Here is a 21855-nt window from a genome sequence, read left to right as displayed (position 1 = left end):
TGGTAGTGAACACTGACAATTCCACCAACTTTACAGTAGCGGGACAACAAGTTGTGCAGGTAGCCGTCTTTCAATATCTTGGTAGCCAAACAACGCCCGATGGTGGTACCAAGACTGATATAGCCACACGGATCAGGAAGGCCAGGGGTGCCTTTGCAGGTCTGCGAAACATTTGGCGCTCAAACCAGATCACTCTACGTACGAAAACCCGAATCTTTAATTCAAACGTTAAATCCGTACTGCTGTATGCCTGCGAAACGTGGTGCGTCTCAGCGGAGACAACGCAAAAACTGCAGGTATTCATTCACCGGTGCCTGCGATACATTATTCGTGCCCGGTGGCCTGATAATTGGATATCCAATGAGGAACTCCATCGTCGGTGTCATCAACGGCCGATAGCCACAGAAATTCGTGAACGTAGGTGGAAGTGGATCGGACACACCTTGAGGAAAAGAGCGAACGAGATTTGCAGAGCAGCACTCGATTGGAATCCACAAGGACAGCGTAGAAGAGGCAGACCCAGAGGCTCATGGCGACGGAGCTTAGCCAACGACATCCGGGCTGTAGACGAGAACCTGTCCTGGCGACAGGTAAAAGCCATGGCGGGTAACCGTCAGCAGTGGAGATCTCTGATTTCATCCCTTTGTTCTGCCGGACCGGCGGACATGGACACATAAGTAAGTAAGTAAGTTCGGAACTTAATTCAACTGTTTGTTAACCTTCCGTTACTCGCGTCAACTTTTGTAACACGGATACTCGCGCGTTGTATTTTGTACAACACTCTTTATCTCGAAATATTTCGGAATCTTGCCTATATAGAAAGTTACTGTCTGCAGCAACGTTTATCAATAGGTCAAGACCTTTCGGTTGGGGGATAGAATTTTATAAGTTTGTCACCAGGTGGCGCTAAAATGTACTGCAAATTGTACACTGTACAACTGCGGCCGTATACAGCTTGTTGCATTCGGAAAGATCATTTTATCGTTCCTAAATGAGATAGCATTCTATTGACTAGAATTTTTTTCTAGAAGTTATCATGTTTTTTTTAGATGTTTTTCACATAAAACATAGTACAATATCATTTCTGCTGTTGGCATCTTGGAAAGTAGGGCTGATGTAGCGTTTTAATTCGGTTGGGCAAGATTTTTTAGAAAGTTTTCCGCACAGTAGTGACACATAGTAAGAAAATTTGAAACTTTCGTTCATCAGCCTAGCGTTTTTGGTCTATCATAACATTTTCTGAAAACAAGTCCTTACAAAAAAGAAACAGATTCCGTAGATATAACACAGTCAGAAAACTGACCCATATACTAGCGGCCTGAAGCCACGAAATTGTGAACATTTTCACACCTCCGGAATGATCATCAACTGATGAATGACTTTACTGGATACAGAAACCATTTTCCCTTATGAAGAAACGAAAGAAAGTTCCATTAGGGACTAATTGCGGTACCCTCTGTACCGCGTTTGCATCGTTTCTGCGATTTCGGTTTATGCTGATCTATTTTTCAGAACAATCTAAAGCATTGATCTATTTAATAATTCTGTTATAATATAATGATAATAAGTTTATTGAAGGATACGCATTGGTTTGACATCGATCTGTTACTTTAAAATAAAATGGCATTCAAAAATCTGCAAGTGTTGTACAAAATACAACAGTGCGAGTAACGGAAGGTTAAACGTTCAAACTTTTCCTTGTGATCTTTACTGCCATAATCAAAGCGACGCGGCATCTTATTAACAATTTCCTCAATCTTGCTGCTTGTTACTCAAAATCGTTGAGGATCACCTGGATCCACATCCACTTGTCTTATCAAAACATTCTGCACAGTTTGGAAAATATTTTAAAATTGTTACTCATCTTCGTTTTTGTAGACGAATGTTACAAAAAATGCATAGTTGATCAATACTGAAAGTACCTGTATTCTTTTGTGCCGGTACCGGTATTTCGGTACTGGAAAATCAGCCGGTAGTACCAGTATTCCCGATTCCGGTACTCCCGGTTCCCTAACTCCCTAAATCAGTGTTGAAAAGTTCATAGCAGCAAAAAACTCAATGAGATTTCAAGCACATGAAATTTCAACCTTTATCACAAGCGAGAAACTCACATATTAATTTCTTTCGCTATTATACGCGATGTTTCTGTTGCTATGCGATGTGAACCAAATTCAGCCGTGGGCATTTTGTTTAATTCTTCCACAGCAGGCATTTCATCCAACGAACCAGAGAGCAAAATAGAATCTACCGTCAGAAAAAAAATCAGCAACGAGAAATGCAGCACACATTCATGAATTAAGATGGCAAACATATTGGCGCAATTTACGTTTTTCCTTCGCGAGAATCGACATTTTCTTAACGAGAAAGTAACAAGCCTAATAAGAATTAGATAAACATGTAATTTAAATGTGCGTTTTAGTTTAAGTTTGCGATTTATTTAGAGATTAATTCCCTCATGCTCACTCACAGCTACGTATCGCACGAGAGAATGCCTATGCTGTTCAACAAGGAATTTGTATGTATATGTGCATAGCTCCAGGTAGCAGTTGAAGCAAAGCAGAATTTGATCAAGCGGGAAGAAATACGTGTGAGTATTGTGCTTCTTGCTATGAAATTTTTGAAAAATTTTGTATGGCGAGAGTATTGCTTCAGTGTTACCCATTGTCTCATTGTTGCCAATGAGAATGTTTAATGAAAAGTAGCGAAATAGCGGTGTCAGTATACAAATCGATTATTAGAAGCATTTCATACACTCCGTATACTCATTTTTCGAGTTCTTAAGGCTGTAGATCCCACAGACAATTGATTTTATAAACAAAAATTTATCTTATATCCCACAAATTATTTGTTTGCCCCCAATTTTCAAGCTATTTTCAAAGGGGTGGGGCGGGGGAAAGGTTGTAGACAAAAACTTTAAAAATAATTTGCTATGCCCTTGTTAAGTCTTATCACTGTGTGATTTGCTTTGACTCCCCCACAAATATGATTTTTGATGAAATATAAATTATATTAAAAAATAAACAAATTTCTAATAATAGATTGTGGACTAGCTATAGCTATTCAGTCTTTAAATGAAGTAGACGATTTGTTTTCTCTTACGCCATCGTTTCGATCTTAGGTTTAGATTTGAGATCAAAATGTTGACGTAAGAGAAAAAAAATCGTCTACTTCATTTAAAAACTGCACAGGCAGTCACCGATCTATTATAATCAATGATTACAGTCGAAGAAACTCCACTTAAGAAATTACTCTCAGCTACATCACGTGATGAAGGTTCATAATCGTCACTTTCCAGGAAAATATCATGAAACTTGAATGCTTTATAGTGAAGATATTCCCGTTGTATCACTGTTCCTGCTGTTTCACCGTTGACTACTCTCTCCTAAACTGTGAATCTTATGAAAAAGGAATTACCTCGATCGACTGTGAGTTATGGTCTATATTTAATTAACACATTGAAATAATATTTCAAAGTAATTTGCGACAATTTCGAGCACTACATCACACTATTAGAATTACAGGACGGCTGGGTGAATAAAGAGATAAGGTAAATATACTGTACAGGTGAGGAACATTTTATTGGTTTGGCGTTCTAAATTTACACATCTAATAACACTAACACTGCGTCACGTTCCAGTCTTTAGTGGTGCTGATCGATGTTGGCGTAGCTTTCTCCATGGGGATGGTGGGCATGTCCTACTCGCTGTACGTGAGCCTGGAATCCGTTGTGGTCGTCGGAGTTGTAGGACACTACACGGTGCGTGCCGTCGGCTTCATCCAGTGTGTATGATCCAACTACTACATCTCCGTCACGATGTTCCCACTGGCTCTTGTGATCACCGGTGTGTGGATCCTTTACGCCGTATTCGAACTTGTACTTAGGATGCGAGTGGTATTCCTCGTGTTCCACATGCTCTCCTAAGTAGTATTCAGCTGAAACGGCGATAGCCAGGCAGGCAACCAAAGTAACAATCTACAGAGTAAAACGTAATGCTAATTAGTATCACTTTTCCTAAGATCACTTAACATCAATGCCCACACGATATAATCACTCACTTTAAGCATTTTGGATCTCCTGCGGTTGATGTTGTCGCTATGACAATGTACTAGAACGAATGCTGTGGATGAACTGATGTCTCTGCCAGTACGGAGAACAATATTTATACGGATTAGCTTTTTGTGTACTATAACGCTGAACCAAAAGCGGCGTAACGCGTGTTAGTCTTCGGCCCCTATGAAATCACCAAACCGATGCGAAAGAAATAAAATCTCATCTTGTCCACAACCAACAGTTTCGGATACTTGGCACGCACATTTCGGTGGCGGCGCGCGTCGCTCGGTCAGAGGCAATCAATTCATATCCGACGCCGCCGTCGATTGGCTGCGGCGGCCTTGAGGGACATTGAAACTGGCGGAATTAGCGATGCATTGAAAAGAAAATGAAATAAATAAGAAAAAAAAACGAAAATTAATAAAGTGGCGGCGGTGTGACCACTAACATCCAATTGGCTCACTTTACATTGGCCGCCATGAATTGGACGAGATTACCCATCAAAACGTGCCAGTTCCTGATCAACACTTTCGCTCGTTAATACGGCACCGTTGCCGTTATTATATCATATTCATCCGAAAAGCGCGTCGGACTGTGGATGATTTTATTGCACCTGTTTTAGGTGTTTTTTTGTTTTGTTTTCGGACTTGTTTGTTATGTGTGATGTTGATTGTTGTGTTTTCTTTATCCATGAAATCATCTGTGGTCTTGAACTGCTTTCATCAAATATATAAAATTATGCTGGAAAAAGCTATTTTGAGAGTCCGTTTAAGCTCCCTAAGGTTTGTTACATAACAACAAAGTGTATCAGATATGTTTTCAAAGGGCAATACGCAAGTAAGATCAATGAGATTTTTATTTCAAAAAAAGTGCTTTAGTTCAAATCATTTCAATCAATCAATAGCATGTATTTTCTCACCGTGCACGCAATGAACTGCGATTTATTTTAAATACATCACTGTAAAAATTCAATTGCTTTTTTCCCGTCCTTGACACCTGTTCGATCAGTTACTGTGTAAGTCCTTTTATTATTCAGTACAGCATTCCAACAAGACAACCGTGTAATTGAAGTACAATTTTAAAATACCTGTTACAGATTTTCTAATTCCCTACTAGTACATAGCTAACTGTGATACGCCTTCCCCCAGCTTCCTACTGACCTACCGTAACTAAAGATTTTGATTCCTCGAAAGAAAGGTTTATTCATTTTATATTTGATTAAAACTCTATTAACGACTCACACTGCTGCGAGTGTAAAATTAGTTTTCATAACAGGTGATCGAAATTATAGGTTTCGCATGATAGAATTATTGCAAAAGATTATCATAAAGCTTGAAATAAAATTAGTAATGATTTGACTGAAAATATTGTCATGATTCCTAACGTTAGCATTACCAACGTTTCGGAAGATTGGAGAACTATAATCAACTTAGTAGCGCTAAGCTTAGATATACATCGGAGGTAAACGTTGAAATAACATGCATCGGTGGTAATTGAGTTTATTATTTCAAGTGATTACAATTAGATTGGTTTAGATTGGTATAGAAGGTAAGTCATGCTTAATACCGCACTACAATTAAAAAAATGAAATTATCGAAAAGGCAGAGTAATACGATCAATTTCGAAATATTTAAATTTCGACAATTCCATAGATGATTATGGAAGAAAAGGCCCTCAAGCACCGGGACGCCTTATCGTCTTATCCGGAACTTTAACCGGGGAACTGACATCTCTTTTTCGATTGGAGTTAATTGGTTTACAGTTCACCGCTTTACGAACTTCCTAGCGAAACATGTGACTTTGCGGAGTTTCCACTTAGCCTGATTAAATATTTTGGAAGACAGATAAAATGGGTTTCCATAATGTGGGATGCTGATATCTTCTTTCTTTAGCTGCTAGGAGCCGTGGTGGCTGAACCGGTCCTACTGAACTACTCGCTTGCAATTCCTCAAGCATCTCAAGACTCGTATGTCAATGTCGATCTAGTCGAGGGTAGATGACGTAACAGTTTCTTCACTGTCGTCTGGCATCCTCGTGGCGTGGCCGATCTACCTTAGTCTTCAGACTTTCGCTAGCTGTACGATGGAATTTTTTTCAAGGAGTGATTGCAGCTCGTAGTTCATACCTTGCAATTATTGTTGTAGCTCCGAAGTGCTCCAGTTGTCTGGTTCCGATCTTTTGGCTCTTCAGGAACGCTTGCGGATTTTTGGCGTATTGCGATGCTGCTATCCGCCCCAGAACACGTGTGTGTAGTGCGTAGTATCGAGTCGGTCGACTTTGATAGTGGAACGTAGCTTCCGTCATTCAGATCAAAAGACTTTCCACCGTACATCCGAATCATTCTGCAGCATTGGGATTTCACGGTCTGGATTTGCTCAACATCATGCTCTGGGGATCTGGTTTGCTTCCTACATACAATTCCCTTCCTAGAGTGTTGCAGATGCGTGACATCGAACAACGGAGCTTTTTGGCATTAACTTTCCGTCGACTTATCGAATGCACGTTGTTGTTCAACAAACATTTATGTTGGTTAGTAGCCTATTCAACCGTTGTATTGCTAATAGCCGCTAATAAGCTGTTATACAGCTTGAAGATTGGATGCGCTCCAGGAAACTGGAGCTAGCGCATCATAAAACGGAGGTTATCGTGGTGAACAATCGCAAGTCGGTGCAGCAAGCAAATATCAGCGTCGGGGACTGCACTATTTCGGTAACGAGCTCCTTAAAACTCATAGGAGTCATGGTCGACGACAAGCTCAAGTTCGAGAGCCACGTCGACTATGCCTGCGAGAAAGTTTCCACAGCAATTTCGGCATTGCCTCGTATGATGTCTAAGAGCTCTGCGGTATACGGCAGCAAGCGAAGCCAATGTGGTCCAGTCCATACTTAGGTATGGCGGGCCGGTGCGGTCATCGGCGGTAAGAACGAAAGGTTTACTTAGGTAAGCTGGAAAGTAGCTATCGTCTCGTGTGCTTAAGAGTGGCGAGTGCGTATCGCACAGGTTCACATGACGTAATCTACGTGTTAGCCTATTGGCATCGTGGAACTGGAGGCATACGGAGTATCACAAGATCGGCCTCGATGACCACATGGCAGCGGGCAAGGTCTGATTCCACAAACGACCGGTGGACACATCGACTTATCCCGGAAGTGCCCGTGTGGGTCAACAGGCGTCACGGCGAAGTCAACTTCCACCTGGCACAGATTCTGTCAGGGCATGGTTGTTTTAGACAGTAACTGCACAAGCTCGGGCATACGGAGTCCCCCGAGTGTCCGGAATGCGTGGATGTAGAGGAAATTGCAGAACATGCAACATGATGGCAGTGAGCGGACGGGACGCTACTTCGGATAACTTAGTCCAAAGGATGTGTTTTAGCTCGGATGGCTGGGGAGCTTTCATACCCAGATTGTACTCGAGCTGCAAAACTGCTAAAGAGCTGATCAACGGCGAATAAACAGCCTAACTACCATAGTCCAGTAGTTATTTAAGAGGATGCGTTGAGCACAATAGCCCCTCTCTGAAGTAATACCGTGAAGGTGGTGGCAGGGAGGATTGAGGCTGGAGACTCGCGTAGGATTTTAGTGGGTCGGGTTCCTCACGTACCATAAGGGGCGTCGGGATCGCCAACCCCACACTACCTGATTTGTCTTCGCAGGTGTCTGATTGTACCGTATCTTCTCAGGTGCTCAGCAGATTTCCCTACTCGTAAAAAATAGGTGTTATACAGAAAAAATTGTTGGGTGAACATGTTGTTGAGCGGACTTATTATGGAGACTTGTTTTCGTTTAATGAATTCATTATATCAACGAAAAATCGTGAAGTAAGTAAAACCGTAATTTTTACTTCAAAATTCTGTTAATTTGCTCTGTGGAGTAGGTAAGGGTAAACGGGGTAACAACGCCCGCCGGGGTAAAACCGCCCACCATGGTTTTACAGGGCCTTGCTCAAATTGGTGTTAAATGTTGATGACAGTCAAATTACTGAATACGTACGCAATATTTTACAATACCTTGTACAGCAATACCGTATAAACTATCGGAGAAATAAATAAAAACAGATTTTTCGTTATAATCGTTTCGTTTTTTATAACTTTGTTCCCGCAGAACTTAGGGTTTATTTTATTCAAAACGTTAAAACTTTTAGTAAATCCAACCCATATCGCATCTCTGATCCTGTCCCCATCCGACAGTACCTAAATTAGGTGACTGTTCATGCAGTTTTGTTGAAATAAATAGTGAAATGTGTAAATCGGTCATTTGGGGGTAAAACCGCCCGCAACGAACGGCGCAAGACCGTCGTGCATAATGCTAGTGCGATAAGAAAATTTTTAAAATAATTGCATAGTTTGGACCAAAGAATCTCAGATTTACATAAAACAATATAAATGTGCTTAGTTTATAGCTGGTAGACTGTTTAGAAAAATCTAAATCGCCAATTTTCCCTGCGGGTGCTATGGACATATTCTTGTTTTCTCGGATATAGCTTTTTTCAATAATTCCTCCCTCTTGGAACAAATATCATGGAATAAACATTTTTTTATGAAAATATAGCAAATTTTCTTAGCAATGCAAAAATAATCTGTATCTAGTTTATCAATCAGAACAATTTGAAATGTCAAAAAATGACCCACCGAATCAATTGCAGGAACTTTAATACCATATTGTTATATTTTATCTTAGATCATCTCTAGTCCTTAAAGATTGACTCCAAGATGCCTAAACCGATCCATCTCGTTGTCTCAGGAAACTACACGGTATCAATTTCAAGACTGTTTGTACCTATATTACTGATATTCTTCAAATACGAGTGATTGCCGGACATTCTTTCGAAATTGCGAATCTCGGGAAACCATGTATTGTTTGATGGCAACCTGATTTAATTTGTTTAAATTAGATAAATTCACGAATCCAATGCCACCAGTTTCGTTGAAATCGGTTGAATATTGGTAAAGTTATAGGCTATGGCGGTTTTACCCCATTAGTGGGCGTGTTTCACCCCGCATGGAAAAATATTCTATTTTTTTGGACGAGTTTCCAAATCGCAATAAAAAATGGAAAATCATTACAAATATTTATGTTTTTATTTTTTACGTGTAGGTAATAGATGGATTGTTCATTTAAAGCAGATAAATTAGAAATTGAGCTACAACTTTTTTTTATACAGGTGGTTTTTCTTAGGCGGGCGGTCTTGCCCCGCTTACCCTTATATTCAAAACGACCTAGCAGAAAGAGGCCGACATGGACCGATTCGATCAGAATGAATTTTTATATCCCATATATTACTTAAGATCCACACAAAATTTGATTAGTAAAAAGCTTTTTTTTAGAAAAAATGCCTATAACTTCGAAACCAATTCGATCCCTTTACAGAAAATGTGCGGCTTTTATGGTTCTCAAAGTGTTCTGAGGTCGTGATTTGTGAAAAATAAACACGAAAGGATATATAAATACATAAATCGTATTTTTAAGGTCCACCTCGACTAAAAGTTTTAAACTTGCTCTTACAAATTACCTATAATAGATACGATTTTCATTGCTTCGGCAAAATTACTTAAAGTTTAATGCTCTTTAATTTCTTTATTCAGCTAATTTAAGCCATAAAAAGTTCATGCTTTGACTTGCTTACTATCCCGAGCAGGAGCGCAGAGCAAAATTATATAAAAACAATATCAAATTGTGTTATAATGTTATATTTTGTTATTGAATAGATATGGAGATACATCGATAAGACCTAATATTTAACCGATATTTAAAACAGTGGTTGTAAAATGAGTTTAATAACTGATTTTTTTCATATCTTATTATGACCTTAAAATGACATTCGATATATTCATACAATTTTTTTATTGATTAAAGAGATTTTAGATTATAAATATTTTATAAAATGATTTTTTAATATTTCATATGCTACTGCATTTGTTATACAATATCTTAATAATACTAAAATAGGTTGTTCCAAATTCTGAATACAATCATGTTATTGCTTTGTTATTAAAATAACATAAGTAGTTATTTTTTTGGTCATGAAATTTTGATTTTTTTTGTTATTTTACCAACTATGTCATCCAAAACAAGACCAAATTTTGATATGTGCTATTCGATTTCCATAACACATTTTGATATTATTTTGCTCTTCGCTTCTGCTCGGGGTGAGGGCCATCCTGATTTCACCACCAAAGTTGCAGAAATGAAATAACAAATTTTATTTGAAGATATTAGGGTACGGGAGGGTATTTTCAGCAGGTTTCTAAATTCAGTCTATTTTCCTTTTCTTTCGCCAATAAAAATACTTTCCCGACATACAATTTTAATATATTATAACTATTTTCTCAAGACTGTAAGTAATCTATTATTTTTCATTTAAAGAACGTCAAAACCACCTGTTTTTCCACTAGAACTAGGTCATAGGCCGAAAAAATAGATTTAATTTATTTATTTATTTATTTTATTTGATACATTCATCTGACAATGTCTTAATGAAGGTCACACAAACTCTTACAAAGCATCAGTTCTTGACAATTTTTGAACAAAAATTCGAGTAGGCTCTCCAAATTCGTACAGTTCTTCAACCCGAGTGAACATCCGGATGCATGACGTCACTGGTTCGTGGTACCCAAACGTGGTTCGGTGAAATTCCGTGTGCAATAAGGCCGTAGTTCGCAGAGATCTTTGAGATGCTCGGAAATTCACTTTTGAAAGCAGCGTCGGCGAATCAATGTCGTTGTTCAAAATTTTTGCTACGAACGTTGCCTGCTGAACTTTTCTGCGCCGTTCTAGTGTGTCCAAACCGAGCAGAAGACAACGTTCACGATAAGGAGGGAGATTCTCTGGGTCTCTCCAAGGCAACTCTCTGAGGGCAATACGGATAAATCGTCTTTGGATGCGTTCGATTCTTAGAATCCAGGTGAGCTGATGTGGTTGCCAAACTACGCAGGCGTTTTCAAGCAAAGGACGAACTAGTGCACAGTATAAAGATTTCAAGCAGTGAGGATCTCTAAAATCTCTTCCGATTTTGGAGATAAATCCTAGCTGTCGGGATGCTTTGGAGATAATAGCAGAACGGTGAGCGTTAAACATAAGTTTGGAGTCGAGTAAGATGCCGAGGTCGCTAACTTGCTCTACCCTCCGGAGAGTATTTCCATTTATATTGTAGTCAAAGATGATAGAGTTTTGAGTGCGATGAAACGTTATAACCTCACATTTTGCTGTGCTCACTATCAAGTAGTTGATTTTACACCAATTCACGAAGCCATCTAACAATTTTTGGAGCCGACGGCAGTCGTCGATGGAGCGCACGGTAAGAAACAGTTTAAGATCGTCAGCGTAGATAAGTGCGCATCCAGTTTCTAGTTCAAGCCAAGCCAATAGCTGCTCTGAGGCTCCCAAACGATGCAATTTCTGCAGAAGGATGCGATGATCGATCCGGTCGAATGCAGCTTTTATGTCCGTGTAAACTGCGTCGACTTGTGCTTTTTCTTCAAGTTGCGTGATGCAGAAGGAGGTAAAGTCGAGTAGATTGGTGGAAACCGATCGGCCAGGCATGAACCCGTGCTGGTGGGCTGATATATAATTTTTGGTACGGTTAAGCATGGCAGTGCCCACAATAATTTCAAAAAGTTTGGAAGCTGCAGACAAGCTGGTAATTCCTCTGTAGTTCCTAACATTCCGACGATCGCCACTCTTATGAACGGGAAACATAAAGGATCGTTTCCAAATACTGGGAAATTTTCCTTGTGCAAAAGACTTGTTGAAAATACAACAAAGTGGTACGGATAACTCAAATGCGCAGCAACAAAAAATAGCGGCTGGGATTCCATCAGATCCGGGGGAATATGATCGCTTCAATCTACGAGCTGCTTCAACAATCATCACTGGAGTAATTTCGAAAGTGTCAAGGTCGACGAGTCCTTCGGGAACATTCATTGCAGCCAAACCAGCTTATGCGTCGGAGGCGAACTCATTTGCAAATACCGAAGAGAAGAAGGATGCAAACATTTCGCAGGAGTCTGTAGTGGAGCACGATTCTGAGCCATCAAGATATACGTTGGCGGGAATAGAATTGCATTTGCGTTTCGAGTTTACAAAACTCCAAAAATCTTTCGGGTTTCTTCGCAGGTTAGTTTGCACACGGAGATGCCATCGCTTAATGGGCTGAAAATATCCTCCCATGCCCTATATACCTAGGAATAACAATTTAACGTAAGCACTTTTGTCCGACAAGATTCGGGTTTCATCCCACAGTGCGCCGTCGCAAAGTTTTTAATGATAACGCTGAAGTCGTCCGCGATGGGTAAGAGTTGGCTACAATGACTGAAAATCTCGTTTCTATGTTCGCTTGTCGAACTACACTTGCAATTGAGATGTCCATCCCCTCAGCGCTATAGGTATTGCACCTGAAATGATTCTTAGTAGAATCAGGTCATTCGATATCAAGTGACTTTATCATGGGTATATTACCCTTCCTTCATGATTAATTCTATAATATTATTACCCCTATGAAGCCTCTTAACAGTGCGAAAGTCACTCTTATACTTAAAGTGTATTGGTCAGAGGAACACATTGAGTCCTCATTAGGGACAGCTGTAATAGGAAATTTTGCGGACAACTATTAAATATTTATTAGATTTGCTATGTTTGCTACCCTGTGTAAACTTAGTAATCTTAGAGGCATCTCGAAAACAGGGATGGTTCGATAACTTTGACTGAATTTTGATTCATTTAACAGTACCGTCTCAGCCGAGCAAATTTTGGCAAAGTGATATATGGGGTATTTGTAGAACAAATTATTATCTACAATTTTTCTGAACAAAGTTTTGCTGTAGACCAAACCTCGTGTTTTTAGTCTTGACCTTGACATGTGGTCAAGCATCTATTAGGTAATATTTTTTGAAACGGTGGTTCTACAATTGATGAAGGGAGGGTAGGGGAAAGTAATGAAAAGTTTTTTTGAAAATAGAGGGGAAAGAGTGGAAAGGTGAGGGGTGTTATTGGTAGCTACGCTTAACAAGTAGTTACAGCGCTACAATGCTAGTATCTCGTTAGTGACTAAATGAACAATCATTTAGTTACTAAAGAGGTACTAGCATTGTAGCACCGTAAATACAAAAGGTACAGCAAAACTTTGTGCATCAAAATTGTAGATAATAAGTAGTTCTACAAATATCCCTTATATCAACTTGTCAAATTTTGCTCGGCTGAGACGGTACTGTCAAATGAATCAAAATTGAGTCAAAGTGATCAAACCATCCCTGCTCGAAAACAAACAATTCATATTCATTTTATACGAGCTGTCAAATAGGTTAAGTTATCCTATAGTGGACCATTTACCTATAATGGCCCCGGACACAGTTTCGGCGTTTATTAGCTTGTACTTCTTAATTCCGAGGATATACGACATGAAACAGAAAGTACGCAACATGCCACACGGTTCAGATTACAAAGTTTTAGCCGCATTTGATGATTAATGTCTTAAAATCGACATTTTTAACAAGTGAGGGTCCATTATACGGTTAACAATGCAAAATATGACGCTATTAGTGGACCCTCGTCATGCAAAATGCACTAGAATTCCTATAATGGACCCGATCGCTATCCTATTATAAACCAAAAAGTCCATAAAAGGAAAACGGACATTCTAATTTGTTTTAAAAAATGTGGAAAATATTGAGATTTGCAACATAAATTGATATTTTTTAGCGTTAATCGAAAGTTACTCATATTGTAAGTGCCGTCGGTTGCGTGTTTAGCGTAAACCAGTTTAAAATAATTCGTGGAAGAAAACTACTCAAGTACTAACTGGTCCACAAATAGTTAATTTACCCTACTTTTATGCTGTCATAAAACATCTCAATACTAATTACAGATGTTTCCAAAGATTAGGTACGCACTCTTAAATGACTGCTTTGCTTGAAAATCATTTTCTACCTTGTTTTATGTGTTACTTGGGAGGTTTATATCTAAAAGGGATTACCCAGATAGCACCATATCGTACGTCAATAACCGAAAATTATCGTAAATAATTCTGAACAAATTCGGAATCGTAACTAAAGCTAAATAAAGTCCGCCCAAGTTGATTTTCAGTCCTATATAACGATAATTGCTGACATACATACGATATTCAGGACAGAATCATATAGCAGTACGGAGCGGGTCGGGCTTAATCGGATAGTGTCGTAAATAATTACTCATATCGATGAAATGCGTATGTTTATTCCTCATCACGTATATCGCCCGCAAAATACCACGGATATACCAGTTTTGCGCATCAAATACGATTTATTAGATGTATACGATTAGATACGATTTATGTATGTGATGCTGATTTTTAACTTTTATATACATATAAAAATGCTAGCTGGGTATGTTGGGCGAGTTTCTGTCAATTGGAATGCATTTATTAAACTTTTAACAAACAGGCATTAAAACATTGCCCGGTAAAGCTTTGCATCTGGTCAACAAATCATTGAGACCCTCTTTATTCTTTCACGTGATCTCTTGATCATTGGCGGAACTAGAGGGGGGGGGGGCTAAGCCTCCCCTAGGAGAGATTTAGCCCCCCCTAGAAAAATTGACTTGGCCGACCAATAAAATGGTCGTACAAAATGCCGGGGCTATAGCCCGCCCTAGAAATGAGCGCTAGTTGCGCCAATGGTCTTGATTCTTGTTTTTGATTTGTTTTGTTGCGCATTTCTAATGATCTTCAAACTAAATTTTGAAACCTGTAAGATACCTTTATGATATTTGCGTCGTTATTGCTTTGATGAACATATAATCATTTGTAATCGTTACTAATTATTTGTTTTGCATCTTATTGAGTTAGCTGAAACGGTAATAAAAGGTTTTGAAAGATTTATCATAAAATGAAGATGAAGAGAAGCAATGGTGATTAAAGGCAATTAGATTTTAATTTCTAATTCCTTTCAACTACCGTACATAGTTACGAGGCATGCGGCGTTTTTAAATTAGTGTTTTATTGATGATTTAGAAAGATTAACATTATGTGTCTGAAGTTGGAACAGTTTATACCGAGCGTGGCGCGAGCTATAGTACAGTGAATGAAAAGTTTAATCGCGTTTCCTTCGGATTTCATCGCTGGTCATTGTACGTTGGTCAGGTGATATCCAGGTGACTTTGTGGATATCCTTGCGCGGGGAAAAGGTGCTCCGGATCACCAGGCCTCTGGAAGCTGCGAAGTTTATACATCGTTGGCCGTTGTCGTTCGTGTCGGCGTGCAGGCTATGGGGTTCTACCACCGGTCTATACATCTCTTTCCTACCTGGATGTACCATGACGAGCAGCTGTCGTACGTTGCCTCCAACCTCGCGTAGAACGCTTCTTTCTCATCGTCGGGTATGCCTTCGTGTGGGCAGTGCACGTTAATGATGCTATAATTGAAGAAACGGCCCTTTATCCTCAATCCACACATTCTCTCGTTGATCGTCGTCCAATCTATCACGCGATCCTGTATTCCGCTCAATACTACAAAGCCTGTTCCCAGTTCATTGGTAGCGCCACCGCTCTGGTAAAACTGGACCTTTCCGCCACGGATCTTCCATACATTCTCTTCTTTGCGACAGATTTTCTGCAGAGCTACGATGCCGAGTTTGCGGGGTTCAAGCTGTTCAATCAGCACCCGCTCGCAACCTGCGAAATTTAGCGATCTGCAGTTCCAAGTACCGAGTTTCCATTCGTCGTCCTTGTTCCGTCGCCTAGGTCGATGCCGGATATTCCCCTTCGAATTTGCTTACATTTTGTTAGTTATTTTATTTAGGTGTGTAGCCGTACTGGGGCAACACTACACTACCGAGTCTCGCGATGGGGCTGCCATCTTATAGTGCCGAGACTCCCTATACCTCCTCCGCGGTTAGTATACGACCTTAGTTAACTATAGTTAACGGTTTCCATATTGAAATTATAACTACCTTCTTAAAATAATCAAAGACGACCTTTTAAGCATGTCTTGTTTTATTTTCGTTTGATTAAACAAAAAATTATAATAGATAAAAGAGTTTAAGAGTGAATAATTTTGAGTTGTGGTTTGTACCACCGATTCACGATCATCACTCTCTTCGGAAAACTGTAAAGGATTGAAAGCATTCAATTTTCACAAAAATGTTTTATTTTCATTAAGGAAATGGTAAATTGGCTTGACTTGCTAATAGATGCAAGTCAACGTTTGCAGACAGATTATTTTCGTGAAATTTAAAATTAAATAAGAAATTATTTTCTAAGCCAGAATTATTTTGAAGCTGTATTGATTTTAAGCTGTTATACTCACAATATCCTTATCAAAACTTTAGCCTGGCTGAAACTTCAAAAATCATTGTTGTCGATCTTTTAGATTAAATTTATTGCATGATGACTAGTGGTTAGGTTTGTCAAACGTCTCAGGCTCGGTGTTAAGTTGTTTGTAGAAGTTTTATGAGAGTTTATGAGAGAATAGAACAATGAGCTTCATTACTTTTGTTGTTCTCTATGAGCTGTGCGGAGCGGAAAAAAGTTTGATAACTAATAAGAGTGAAAAGAAAATGAGGGCTAAACTATATATTTCGAAAACTATGTTTTTGGCATTATGACGTGTCTTCGCACAATTAATATTGCTGATCAATAATTGTATAACTCTGCCCGTGTGGGTGATTACCCTGTCCTTCTCGCTTAACGTGTACCTGAAATCCCACGGTCGGATCTGCTTTGTATTGCACTACTCGATGCGTCCCGTCTGCATCTGCTACAGTGTACTGACCTTCCACGTGGTCACCATCCCGGTGCTCCCAGTGGGACTTATGATCGCCGGTTTGTCCATCGTTGACACCGTACTGGTACTGGTACTGATACTTAGAAGCAGCGTGGTGTGGGTTGTCAATGGCTGCCGTGATTGCAACCAGCAGAGAAACAACTAACAACGGGATGATCTAAAATGCAAGAGGAATTTTGTTAGTTAATGTTTCAAGATTAGCAGAAGAAGCATTACTCATAACCTTGATCATTTCGATTTTTCTATTTGAGCTTTGCGGTGATGCAGCGAACAAAATGGGTGAATTGTTAGAGAGCTCCAAGAAGAATGAAGCTGCTTGGAAACGATTGCGAAATATTTATATCGTTTAGTTTTGTTTTCATTTCAAATGATGTATATGATAGGAAAAGTACTTCACTTTCACTTCTTAAATAGATCACTTTCATTAAGGATGCTGGTCTTTCGACCTCTCTCATGTATGTCTGAAATATAAAGCGATTAGTCAGACACGCGAAGTGATGAGGAAAAGAAGAGCTAAGCAAATGGTTTTTATCACAGATCAATTTATTTCTTTATTGAAGTTCAAAACTTTTCAACAAGTTTACAGTCCATCAAACGCACATATTTTGAAGCTACTGCTACCACAAAATTGAAAAGTCCTCTAACTTCCTGTGCATATAATGAGTGAAGAGAGAATCTGGCTAAAACTTTTCATCGTTTCGCTTCGAGCATAGGATAGCTTGATCTATAACCTATCAAATAAATATTATACATCGATTCCGTGTGGTCTGGCCATATCTTTGGATGAGTTTCCGCTGTTATGTTATGCAATTTATGCATTCTAATGCTGCCTCCAAACTTTGGTGTAGCTGGTAGCTCCTTTGCCGTAATAGTCTCCAGTAGCGTATGCTCCTGCGTAGTTACCCAGCTGTCCGTAGTAGTTTTCAGCGGGCTGGGCGTGAACAACCGGATGATCGGCGTGACCAATGTTTTTCACAACCGCGTTGAAGCCGTTGTGGTCATCGGCAGTATATTCAACTACGCGGGTTGTACCGTCGGCTTCCTTGAACATATATCCTCCTGAACAGGAAAAGATGGTTTAATTTTAGTGTTTGCTTAAATAAAATAGTGATTACCTTTAACCACATCTCCATCACGGGATTCCCACTGTTTCTTGTGATCTCCGGTGTGGGGATCGTCGACACCATATTCGAAGTTGTACTTGGGATAAGCATAGTAATCATTGTATTTGTTAGCGTACGCTCCTTGCCCTCCGGAAGTGTACAGGTGACCTTGATTAGAACCACCATAAAGGGAACTGTATCCGCCATGGTAGGTATTGCTGTCAACGTAGCTTTCGGCACTGTGTCCTTGGTAACCGCCTAGATCATGGGATTCGACAATATAATTTTGGGGCACTTCGACATAGGCATGCTGATCATGTGCTCCGACTAGCTGGACTGGATAGTGAACTTCGGGAATGGCATGAGACAAGTGCTCGTAATGTGGATGCTCGGCCACGAAACTGTAGTGCGCTGGTTCTACCGGGGCGGCCCTGGCCGTCGCGATGAGGATGACACAAGCGGATATGAACTGTAATGTACGTATAGATGTAAATGTAAAGAATTTATTACGTGTCAAATTAAGCAGTTTTTAAGTTAAATGGTTGTTGTTGTTGAGTTTATTATAGAGTGGTTGAACTAACGGGTCATTCACCACTCGTAAGAAGTTAAATGGTCTAATTATTATATGGATATATTAATAAGGTCAGCTATAATGTATGTTTCATCGATATGCAATACGTAATAATGTATCTTGTTGTTTCACAGTGAATAACTCTAGTTGTTGAAATTGATAAACTTTAAATTGAATCATCAATAAAGTTTAAAAACTACCGTGCGCTACCTTTTTCTTTGAAATTGCTTGTAATGCCTTTGATTAGAATGTACTTTATGCAATCTTCAATGAAGAAAACTATTTAATAATTTAATAAAATTACTTTAACCTTCATATGAGGGAGTAAATGTGTTTTTTGTAAAGAACGAATATTGGAAGAACTGGAATTTTTTAAGCAAATTGTGAAAAATAACTGTCCAGGTAGGGTTTGAACCCACAACTCAACCAACTCAACAACCAACATAGGAAGAGGTTAAGAAGGCAATTAGTGAGCTGAAAAACGGTAAGATTGCTGGCAAAGGATAGTACTCCGGCTGAAATTCTAAAAGCGGGAAGCAAGCAGCTATACAAAGCAATCCACCGGATCATTGTCAGAATCTGGGACGAAGAACAAATGTCGGAAGAGAAATTGGATGGCCACATTTGCCCTATTTTTAAAAAAGGACATCGACTTGAGTGTAAAAACTATTCGCAGTACGTTGCTAAATTCTGCTTATAGGACACCCTCCCGTATCTTGTTCTATTAGCATATTACTTTCTCGGCGAGTACCAAACTGTTTTTCATCAGGGTCACTCTACGGTGGATCAGATGTTTACCTTGCGTCAGTTGCAAGACAAGTTCCAGAAGCACAACTTGCAGATTCATCATCTGTTTGTGGACTTTAAGGCGGCGTACGGTTCAGTCAAACGAAATGAGCTACATCAGATAAGGCTAGAATATGGTTTTCCGACGAAACAAATTACGCTGATTCGTGCGACGCTGGATGGGTAAAAACCATGCGTCTGATTAACGGTGGGACCTCACGCTTTCGTGACATTGTATGGATTTAAGCAAGGGGATGCGATCTCTAACCTGTTATTCAGCATTGCCTCGGACGGTGCAATACGAAGAGCAAACGTGGAAAGGAAACTATCATTACGAAATCTCACATGCTTGTCGGTTTTGCGGATGAGGTCGATATCATCAAAATCAAACGTAGAGTAGCGGAAGAGGTCTTTAGGCCTGTTAAATGGGAAGCAATAAGGATGGAACTTCCCATTAACACCGCCAAATCGAAGTATATCGTTGCTGGCAGAGAACGTGGGAACCCAATTGGTGTTAATACGAGCGGGAACGATAATATAGTCGCGGAGGAATTGATATCACAGAGAACAGATTAACAGGCTCGAAGGAAGTAATCGATTTTTTGTGTGTAAAATCTGTCGGTAGCGCCCTCCAAAAATAGTTTGCCAAACGCATCAAAAAACATCCATGTACCTTTATCAATATTTCTTTGTGCTGGAGTTACATAGCAGCGATGGCAGCGACATCAAGATTTAGTTTGCCACTTACTGCTCGAGGGGTGCTCTATTGAAGGATTACTCGTAGATTACATAAAAACCTTTTACACACTTTTTGTCAATTACCTGGTACTCTGTTCTCTGTGTTGATATACCTTGGAACCCTCGTGATATATGACAACGATGTAAGCTGCGAATCAAATTTTCTGCGGGTGACGTAGCCAGCTAAAGTCCCGTAGTGTGTAAATTCGCACAAAACTGGTGCTCCATAGAGCACTAATCCACCTGTTGGTCCTTTACGGCCATGAATCATGGATGCTGAAGATAGCTGATTGACAAGTATTCGGAGTTTTTGAGCGTAGGATTCTACGATCAATACCTGATGGAAAAATGGAAAATGGAGTGTGACACAGATGCATGAACTACGAGCTGGTGGCAGGCTGCATCGGACTGGGCGCGTGGTCAGAATGCCTGAAAGAGTAGCCAAACCTATTTTCAGCAAAGAGCCAGGAAGTAGACTTCGGGACAGATTCCGCACCCAATAGCCGTGATGAGAATTCTAGACTTTGGTTGCGTCAACTTACACAAAACTGGGTTAGCCCAAATCCACCGGGCACAGTGGCATACTCTCTGATGGCAGCAAGCTGGTTTCCGTGCTGATCGGTTATGTGATAGATCATATCACAGCGCTCCGCATTATATTGAAGCAGATCAACGAATTCCAGGACTCTCTACTGCTGGTGTTCAACGACTTCGAAAAAGCGTTTGACCGACTCAAACACGAAAACATCTAGCGTGCAGTTACGTGTAGAGGAGTTCCAGATAAGCTAGTCCATTTCGTCGAGGCCCAGCCTGAGGCGTTCTCGTGCAAGGTTTTGCGCAACGGCATCTTGTCCGACCCTATAAGGGTTACGCCAGGCATTTCATGACCACTGCTGTTTCTAATAGTTATAGACAGGGCCTGGCATCGTCGAAATAAATGAAACTGACTTTCTCTTACCTTCGCTTCATATATGAAGTGACTTGCTTCATTTGTTGAACAGAACGTTTCATGCAAGCTTCAGTTGAAGTTGGTGGCTGTTTCAATTGACGACGGCAGAAAGTCAGGCACGATTTGTCGACATTGACTAGGTTAACTTTAATATGCGTTGCAATCTAGGAAATGTTACTCAAATTCAATTTATTTGCATTCAAAGTTGCTGACCTTCTTCTGAATATTTGATAGAAAAGTACAAACGAAAAGTTGAAACTGATAGTCTTGATGAAGTGAAACCAGTTTCGCTGAAGCTGACTGAAGCCAGTTTGAAACTGAAGCGGTGCTGCTTCTGTTGAAACCGAAGCTTCACTGCTTCATTGTTGAGTGACGCTATGCCATTGAATGTGACGTTGCCTGGTTATAGATGAGATATTAGTTGGAGCAATTGACGGTAGATCAAATCGAGGATTGTCTTGGAATCTTCTAACGATGGGGCAGCAAAATGACCTCGATCTAGCCGACGACATTGTTTTGCTCGCACAACGTCGACACAGCATGCAAAGATGACCTTTCCGAGAGCTCCCAGCCAGCAGGTCCCAGCAGTCAATGTAGCAAAAGAAAGTCTATGGTAGTGAATACTGACAATTTCACCAACTTCATAGTAGCGGGAAAACAAGTTGATTAGTTGAGTAGGTAGACGCCTTTCAATATCTTGGTAGCCAGACAATGCATGATGGTGGTACCAAGGTTGATATAGTCACACGGATCAGGAAGGTCAGGGGTGCCTTTGCAGGTCTGCGAAACATTTTGGCGTTCAAAACATCACTCTACATATGAAAGACCGAATTTTCAACGCAAAAGTTAAATCCGTACTACTGTATGCCTTTGAAACATAGTGCGTCTCAGCGGAGACAACGTA

General features: G+C 40.0%; 2 protein-coding genes across 2 annotated transcripts; both read right to left on the bottom strand.

Moving 5' to 3' along the window:
* Positions 1-3640: 3640 nt before the first annotated feature.
* On the bottom strand, positions 3641-17036 carry LOC128736131 (uncharacterized). The gene is made up of 5 exons (XM_053830611.1): positions 17028-17036; positions 16716-16961; positions 4314-4408; positions 4057-4138; positions 3641-3973 (listed from the first exon to the last, which is right to left on the bottom strand). Exons 1-5 carry the CDS (start codon positions 17034-17036, stop codon positions 3641-3643), a joined length of 765 nt encoding a protein of 254 aa, XP_053686586.1.
* A 588-nt stretch (positions 17037-17624) lies between these two features.
* LOC128736130 (pro-resilin-like) lies at positions 17625-20640 on the bottom strand. Its single transcript, XM_053830610.1, has 3 exons — positions 20545-20640; positions 17920-18376; positions 17625-17863 (listed from the first exon to the last, which is right to left on the bottom strand). The coding sequence occupies exons 1-3, from the start codon at positions 20638-20640 to the stop codon at positions 17625-17627; spliced, it is 792 nt and encodes a 263-aa protein (XP_053686585.1).
* Between the last annotated feature and the right edge of the window lie 1215 nt (positions 20641-21855).

Source organism: Sabethes cyaneus, chromosome 2, assembly GCF_943734655.1.
Source record: "Sabethes cyaneus chromosome 2, idSabCyanKW18_F2, whole genome shotgun sequence".
In the NCBI taxonomy this organism is placed as follows: domain Eukaryota; kingdom Metazoa; phylum Arthropoda; class Insecta; order Diptera; family Culicidae; genus Sabethes; species Sabethes cyaneus.
Note: the sequence above shows the minus strand (reverse complement) of the source record. Positions and strands in the feature narration are given on the sequence as shown.

Bases quoted from the DNA above. Each gene is read 5' to 3' on its own strand.
- LOC128736130 (XM_053830610.1), bottom strand. From the start codon at position 20,640: ATGATCTATCACATAACCGATCAGCACGGAAACCAGCTTGCTGCCATC. The intron at 18,377-20,544 runs GTAAGTTGACGC...CGTACATTACAG, and splicing joins TTGGGCTAACCCAGTTTTGT to TTCATATCCGCTTGTGTCAT. The intron at 17,864-17,919 runs GTAATCACTATT...TTTCCTGTTCAG, and splicing joins TGATGGAGATGTGGTTAAAG to GAGGATATATGTTCAAGGAA.
- LOC128736131 (XM_053830611.1), bottom strand. The intron at 4,139-4,313 runs GTGCGTGCCAAG...CCGTACTGGCAG, and splicing joins ACGCGCGCCGCCACCGAAAT to AGACATCAGTTCATCCACAG. The intron at 3,974-4,056 runs GTGAGTGATTAT...TTTACTCTGTAG, and splicing joins GGAGATCCAAAATGCTTAAA to ATTGTTACTTTGGTTGCCTG.